Below are 8,024 nucleotides of genomic sequence, written 5' to 3' on the forward strand. Positions count from 1 at the left end.
AATTAAAGAGAGGGCATTAAATATAGCATATTTTAGGGCTGTCTGTACAGGGGCAATACTTCTGCTTTATGCTACATGTGAGAAGCTCAGCATGTGCTTGCTCAGTGACACTTTTTCTTTTTGCATTATAGGTTATTTGGGTTACCTCTCATGGAGAAGAGCAGAGGGGGGTGGTTGCTCTCTGGGGCTCTACTTGGAAAGTGATGGAGCAAAGACATTACAAAATCTGCTTCAGTCTTGCCTTGAAAGAGCCTGTCTGCTCTGCAGCTCAGCTTAGCTAGAGCAGGCTCTTGCCTTCAAAGCACTCTATTTAACTTGGAGAACCAGGAGTCCCTCACCAGTTTGAAAGATGTGGTTTAGCCTGAGCAAGGAGACAGTGTACTTACTGACTGGTTTGCTCATTTGCTTAATTTAGTTGAAGAGTTCTAGCGTAAAGAGGATGTTTGGGGAATTTTTTGCAGTTTGTTTATTTCAGTGCCCTTAGGACCTAACATTTTGCAGATCAACATCCTCATGAGAGCATTTCTATTTTCAGTCATTCACTACAAAACTCATCTTCGGTGATATTTCATTTTCCAGTTCACTTTATTTATTACATAAATTGAGATGTATATAAAATTAAAACATTTCGTGATTAAAAATAAATTCAGTGTAATGTTTCAACGTTGCCAAATATGTTGTTCCTTCCTCTTTTCATTATAAATTATGAGAAAAATTAATATGGAAGGAGTGACTGAACACTGCAAATTTTGACCAGCTCTAAAAGTGACTTTTATAGAGCAAGGAAAGATGGATATTTCTCTGCTGCTTTATCCCTTGGGTAGTCATTTATGCCAGTAGCAATATTTTGCAATTCTTCATTTTCTTAACTAACTTAATAGACTAAAGGCATAGCTAGAGACTTGAACCTTACATGTTTGAATGAAGAACATCTGTTTAGACAGGTAGAGCACATTCACTAAATAAGTTAAATGTGTGGGGGGAAGTGGAAAGACAAGGTAATGGAAGTGTTATTTCCTGCTTCATTTAAATTCCTTTCTCCCTCTTTCTCTCTCTCTCCAATACCTCACCACCACCACCCCTACCCTTTCCATCTTCATGATTCAGGTGGCTTTTTCCAAACATACATGCACTCATGATCTTGATGAGTTATACCTTTGCTATAGTGAGGTGTGAAAAATTTCCAGGATATAAAAACAGCTGGAGAAAGAATTTCAAACAACCATGACTGTGTCAGAGCCAATGCTTAATATCTCAACAATATGTAGACTGTACTGAGTAAATGCTTTAGCTATACATACCCATGCTGCTAACAGATGTTTGAGTTGTAATCTGTGGTTTGACATTCAGAGTTCAAAATATTTTCCACCTCCAATGTTAGAATTGTGGGCAGGCTCGAAAATACCAGCGGGAAAGTCTTAATCAGAAAATCACCAAAAAATTTTTTTCTCATTCCTTTTTTCGGCCCCAAGTGTCATTTAACAAAAGTTACAGGATGCAGAGCTTGCATTTGGAAATCTTGTCAGTCATATCCAACAGTTGTGCATGTGCATAGCTTTCAGCTGTCTGTGATCCTATTTTGACATGTTTGCTGCCTGCTTGTGTCGTTTAACAGGCACATACCGATTCCTTAAACACACTTGTGGCTCTGCACCAACTCTACCAGTACACTAATAAATACTATGATGAGGTAAGTTATGGTTTTTGTTTTCCTATTTTAATATCAATGGGAAAATGTTATGAAAGCTAAAATTAGTCTGAAGGAGAAACTTCTGGAGTACCCTGTGTAGTCAGGTAAAAGCAATGCTGAACAGAAAGCTCTAACCTTGCAGTTATATGCCTTGCTTGGCAATTATGCTGGTCAAGGGAATGTCCTTATAAATGAGCAATTTCATTATGGGCTATCTGGTTTTGCTAGGGATAGTTTAATGGATAGCTTAAAAAGGTCTGAAAGAGAAATAGATTTAAAAATCATTTTTCTTCAGATCTACCATCCTAATTAGGACATAAGAATGTCACTGAGCAAAAAGTAGTCATCAGTTTATATCAGGTTTCAAGCCAGTGTGCTTTTTTATTAAGAACAATCTATTAAACATGTTTTGCTTGTAAGAATGGGGGCCATGCCCTTTTTATTAGTTAAAATGTGCTTAAAACTTCCATATATACTACCAATCCCTGTTTTGCCATGCCAAATGAAGTGCCCGCCTAAGGTAAACCAAAGTAGAGTAACTGTTGAATATAGTCTGGTTCAAAATCAGGCTCTCAGATTCAGTTCAAAAAGTTTCTTCGGTTTTTTACGCCCTGTGGAAAGGGGCACAAAGAATATCCTAGTGTAGCTGGGCTGTGGCTATGGTTCCCCAAACTTAATCTGAAAACAAAAAGAGAGAAGGAAACTTTTATTCAAAGGTTTCCATGGAAATGAATGCCTCCAGTAAACTCTCAGAATTAAATCAAAGCAAGTAAGAACAGATGCCAAATCAAAAAGGAGTACAGCACATGTGAGCTCTATTCAGTTAGTCTTGCACTTCAGCACAGTTCATGTTTTTACTTACATTTAGCACTACAGACAGTGACTCTCCTCCTCCACTGCAGCTGCTTAAGACAGGAGCAGCCAGCCTGCCGCAGCTTTTAAACAGATGTAAGCAGGGAAAATCAAACCACCCTGAGAAGTCTTGCAATGTCAGTCAGTGGGGGAAGCGGACAGAGCAATGTGGGCCAACCCAATGGCATTGGTTCCCTGGTCACTCACCCCCAGTGCTAACGAAGCTCATTTTCAACACCTTCCCGAGTGTGTCTGTAGCCTGACCTCTTACAGAAATTCTCAGAGACAGATGAACCATAAATCCCTGATTCATCCACTCTTCTATGTCCCTGCTTCCACTCGTGGTTTCCCTTTGGTGGCAGGCACAGGTGGAGTCGCCAGTCTGGGGGACTCCATCATTTGCAGGCTAGCACAACCCAGTGCGTAGCTGCAGCTTTCCCTTCCATGTACACCACTGTGTAACAGCAAGGTGCATTTGATGAAAAGGCTGCTAATGCAGAGTTATGGAGATAATCTGTCAAGAACCATTCAGTAAAATTAATTGAGCTTATTTATTTTCCATGAAAATGTTTTAATTTGCATAAATTGGAACATTTTGCAGCTGCCCTTGTCTTATTACTGACGCAGTGGTTCCCAGCATGTGCTGTACCTTCTGCATCTCTGCAGGGCTTGACAATGACTAAGTGGGTACATTCTAATTGTCCACATTTTTATGAAGGATATATTCACCAGCAGAGATAATCGTCAATTATTTAGTCTGGATTTGAGGAGTTACAGCTAGATGCAATTGTTTAAATTAAGGGAACAATATGAAATTAAATTAGGCCTAGTTTAAATATTGCAATAAGTCTTTATTAACTCTGTCTTGTAAAAATATTTTCACACTTTAAAAACAAATCCATTAAAATAATTATTTCTAAACAAATTTGCTCCTGTGTTTGAAGTGCAGATGCTATACCAGCCCTTCAAAGTGAAATTGTTGGCTAGATTGATACTGACTGCATTAATCTCCATTGTCAGTGATGTTCAAGAAGTAATAAGAACCACAGGTGACAGGCAAACTGTACTTCTCCAGTCCATGTACTTGCAAATTTATATAGTATTTAAATAGTGCTAAAGGTTTCTGCTTGATTACACCATCTGACTTACGTTAATAAAGCCAGTTCTAGAAAAGGAATGGTTTTGTCATGTAACACATTCTTCTAGTGGAGAAATCTAATAGTTGGTGGGAAAGTTTTCCTGAAGGATGGTGGAAATTAAAACCTTTCAAAACCTTTTGAATTTGATCTTGGGAAGCCCTAAAAAACTGTATTTGAAGAAAAGCCTTCTCATAACAGCTGACCTTTACTAGCTTTTGTTTTCAAATCCCTTGTGTCTTAAGAGTCATATTCTCTTATATATAGTCTGTACAGCAGAGACTGTAGGAGCTGGGGGCTCCTCAGACGAGCTCTTTGCTTTCCTGAACTACGTGGTGCTGGGTCAGAGCCTCGGCATTTCTTGGTGAGAGCCAAAGGGGAGCTGCCAACAGCTGCCTGATGCTCTGGTCAGGCAGTTTTATTCCTCATATTGCCAACAGACGCAAGAGACCTTGCGTTGCCCTGCCGTAGGCCTGTGCGTGGACCACCCAGGAGCTTCTCATAACTAAAGCTCATGGGGACGGGGTTTAATTACTGCTGGTAAATGACCCTTAAGCCTTGTAGGGCGCACTGTAAGTAAAAGCACTGTTTCTTAAATAGCTCTAAGGAAATTTTCCACCCTGCCTGCTCCATCTTTGAATGTAATATTTCACAAGATAAAGTACTACCTATTAATTTGGTTGTATCCCAACATACTGGAAAACATTACAACTTAGATAAAGTAACAGAGACAATCATTTTTACTGCCTTTGTTTAAATTTGAACAGGAGGTCTACTAGATGCACTTTGGTACAGAGTGAATGCAAAAGACTCTTTACAACCAAAATAGTATCAAACACTTAGCCTGGGAACCATGTCATATATTTTCAGCTAAATTATCCTAAACATTCTATGTTTATATCTTCCAGATTATAAATGCACTTGAAGAGGATCCAGCTGCACAAAAAATGCAGCTTGCCTTCCGTTTACAGCAAATAGCAGCTGCGCTAGAGAATAAAGTGACTGACCTTTGACTCAAAAGCCGCAATAAAGAAATCTGATCTGAAGATGTTCAAATTCATTCTTCCTGTTAAGGAAATAGTGTTCTATTTTTTAATGTATAATTACAACTTTAAATGAAAAATTTCATGGTTTTTTGATAGCAGAGGTGTAATGTAAAGAATTTTTACTGTAAATTATGCTTCTAATTAAAAGCTGTGTTGTGTGTAAATGAATCTTCTGTGGGAAAGAGAGTCCTTTGGCTGGGGGCAGGGTGGGGGGTGGAAGAAGGAAAACCTATAGTTCATTTGATTTAGTAGAATCTGAGACATCAGCATTTAGGATTCATTATGCAAGTAAATTCAATACTATAGCATCCTTTCTACCTTAAGCAATATTTGTACTAGGAAAACAATAACATACTCAGAGACACATGCAATATTCCCTTTAATTTTGATAACTGGAAACTGACTTCCATAGAGCTCTAAAACTTAGGCTGTGTGCATAACAAACATCACGAACAACGTGTCTGATTTCTCTGCGAGATCTAAAAATGGGATTTGCTACCACACATGATTCTAAATTTAATTATTTATGTCCATGGTGATGCACAGTATTGCACCCACCACAGTTGGTTGTGACGGAAATAAGAGTAACGTCAGTGTAGGAGGGTTCTACTGATGAAGTCTCATTCAATTCAGAAATCACTGCAAAGAAGGAATTAGTCCTTAAAACTTTAAAACTCTCTGTTATTATTGTGAGTTTTATGATATATGCTAATGTGCCTTACTTGTACTAATTCTGTGAATCTGATGAATGGTTTTGTAAAAAGAAGCAGATCAGAAAAAGAAGTATTTATGTGCTATTGAATGACTTTTGTGTGAAAAACATGACCAGCAGAATGCTTGTAATTAGCTGCTTGCCGAGAGTGTGCTGTTTAACATGATTTGATTATGTATAATATCCTATTTTAGAATGGTTCTGACAATTTTTTATTTGAATCCTGGAACTGTCCTAGAAATACCATCACTTGTTTTTATTGTATCTGTGATGTAAAATACTAGTATGATATTGGAAAAATCGTATACCCGTCTATTGAAAACCACTCGGTCAGTTTTGAGCCTTGGAATGCTGCATTTGATTGAATACACACTATAACCCATAGCCAAGAAAATTGAAATAACTTGTCAGAAAGTGTGTGTTTACAATATAGGTAAGCTTCGTACAAATCAAAAAGTTAGGTACGTCTTCTTAAATTGCTGTATTGCACATCAGAGAACTTTATTTCTCTTGGTCTCACAAGTTTTTGGCAGTAAAGTAGCATTTTAATGACGTGCTGCCGTCTGTACTCCTTCGTTCATTGTCCTGCCAAGCACCCGGACTCTGCTGACTCTCAGCAAGCTAATGCAGTGTCTGCTGCCCGCTCTCCCTGCCTGGTAGGTTGTCACACACTGACTTTTGCTGTCTGTTGATATTTTATTTTTTTTTCTCCCATTTTGAAAATTTCCTAGTATTTGTCAGTGGGCCTTTCCTTCAGTTTCTGAAAATCAAAAGCCTCACCAGAACTGGTTTCCTGCCCAGAAGGCTGGGAGCATTTGTTCGTTTGTTTTGTACTCAACTTCTTGCATCCATCTATAATCATTCCTGAACCTGCCTAGGCTGTAAGTTATTTTACACTGTTTAGGACTGAGGTACATGGTTTCTACAGAAAGATGCTTTGCCAGCTACTCTTTCATCAACAAAAGCATCCTAATTTCATGGCTAATCTGTTTCTTTGTCATTATTTGTAAATCCTGTTAATTGTAAATCAAATACAATGTTGTTTTTTCCACCAAGTGTCACTGCATCTTTACTGAATTTGGGGGGATGGGTTTTGAAAGGGGTTTGTAATGCTTCCTCCGGGGGTGATGGAGCAGCAGCGTCCATCCATCTGTGGTTGGTAATGGAGGAGCACAGCACTTGCTGCAGATGGTGTGCCTGACATCATGCCCTTTTTATCGGCATTTGCTCTGAAAAATGAGAGTACTCTGGAGAAGCAAGGATGTAGTGCAACATCCCGTAGTGAGGTCTTCTTGCCTGATGAAAATCCATCTTGGGACCTGAAAGCCAATTAAAATACAGGCTCAGCAGCATCTCTCCAGAGAGATCAGAAAGCCCTGCTTGACCAAGTAGAGCTTTCAGAGAGAACACTATGTGTCCCCCACCACCGGTGACTTGACGCAGAGCAGCTGCAGGCAGTTATAAGCTGCTGTGGGCTGCAGCAGTGCTGTGGCTGGATCTTTCTTACCTGTTAGACAAGCATGTGTGTCTGTTGGCATGTCAGAGTTCATGATGGATCCATTAGTCACTCTTGGTGCCCTTTTCTCATATCTTGGGAAATTTGGAGGCTATCAGTGCTGCAGTGTTGTTTGTCAGGGAACACAGAGGCAGATAAGTGTGAGCAGCTGCAGTTACAAAGGAGATTTAACACCAATCCTTCAGTTTCTCCCAAGTCTCCTCTCCTGAAAGCACAAAGTTGGAATTTGACAAACTGAGATGGTTTATTTTATTATTTCCCATTTTTCCTAAGCTTCTCCAGTGCTTGTTTTTCCATTCTGGTGCTCTGTTTTGCTCAGGCCTAGTTTTTGGCTCCAGTTTTCCTTTCATTTTAGCAATCTGATTCTTAAAGCCGTCATGCTCCTTTGGTTTCTGCTGCTCCTGCCATCTTGTTCATCTGCAAGATAAAAGGAAAATGCTCACTGGGGGTCTCCCTCCTTTTCATCTCAACTGCAACCCCTCTAAGGGGCACTTCTTGAAGTATAAGAACCTTCTCTCCGCATAATAGGAGCCACTCTACTCCATAGGGGCAGCTGTGAACAAGGCTCCTTTGCTTGGACATCTTGCAGATATAGTTCAGAGATTGATACAGGTGTTCAACCACCACCAGCATGTCTGAATCTCATTGCTGACAGCAGCCTCTCCAAAGGGTTTACTTGCCTCCTCACCAGCAAACAAGCAAGTACAGATCTCAGATGATAGGACAAGGTCCCTGTCCCTGCTTGCTTAATGTGAGGTAACTCACCCATCTGAACAGGAATGTGGTGTTTTTATTCTGGACAGGAATTTACTCTCTATTCCTGCGTTTCAAGTTTGCCTCTGACACCTTACTAGATCTTTGTGCTACTCTCTATATGTTATAGATTTACAAGCACATTGGTTCTGGGTGGAGGGGACTTGGCCTAGCTCACATATGTGAGGCATACAGATACTGCTTCCTCAAGATGGTTTCTCTAATCAGTCTGTTACAGCCATACTTGAGCCTCCCTCTTCTGCAGGCTGCTGTGGTTGACACGTGTTTCTCAGCCTGCTGAGTCTGAGCTGTGTTTACA

At 39.8% G+C, this 8,024-nt stretch overlaps 1 protein-coding gene across 3 annotated transcripts in view; it reads left to right on the forward strand.

The window, feature by feature from the left end:
- PLXNB2 (plexin B2) overlaps positions 1-6,487 on the forward strand; it is a 259,192-nt gene extending 252,705 nt beyond the window's left edge. For all 3 annotated transcript variants that reach the window (XM_017818176.1, XM_017818177.1, XM_017818178.1), the window contains 2 exons: positions 1,616-1,690; positions 4,587-6,487. In XM_017818176.1, coding sequence (XP_017673665.1) covers positions 1,616-1,690; positions 4,587-4,691 — 180 coding nt within the window. In that variant the 3' untranslated portion in view covers positions 4,692-6,487. The remainder of the gene's footprint in view (positions 1-1,615; positions 1,691-4,586) is intronic.
- The last annotated feature ends 1,537 nt before the right edge of the window (positions 6,488-8,024 follow it).

Source organism: Lepidothrix coronata, unplaced genomic scaffold, assembly GCF_001604755.1.
Source record: "Lepidothrix coronata isolate B3197 unplaced genomic scaffold, Lepidothrix_coronata-1.0 Scaffold66, whole genome shotgun sequence".
Lineage (NCBI taxonomy): Eukaryota > Metazoa > Chordata > Aves > Passeriformes > Pipridae > Lepidothrix > Lepidothrix coronata.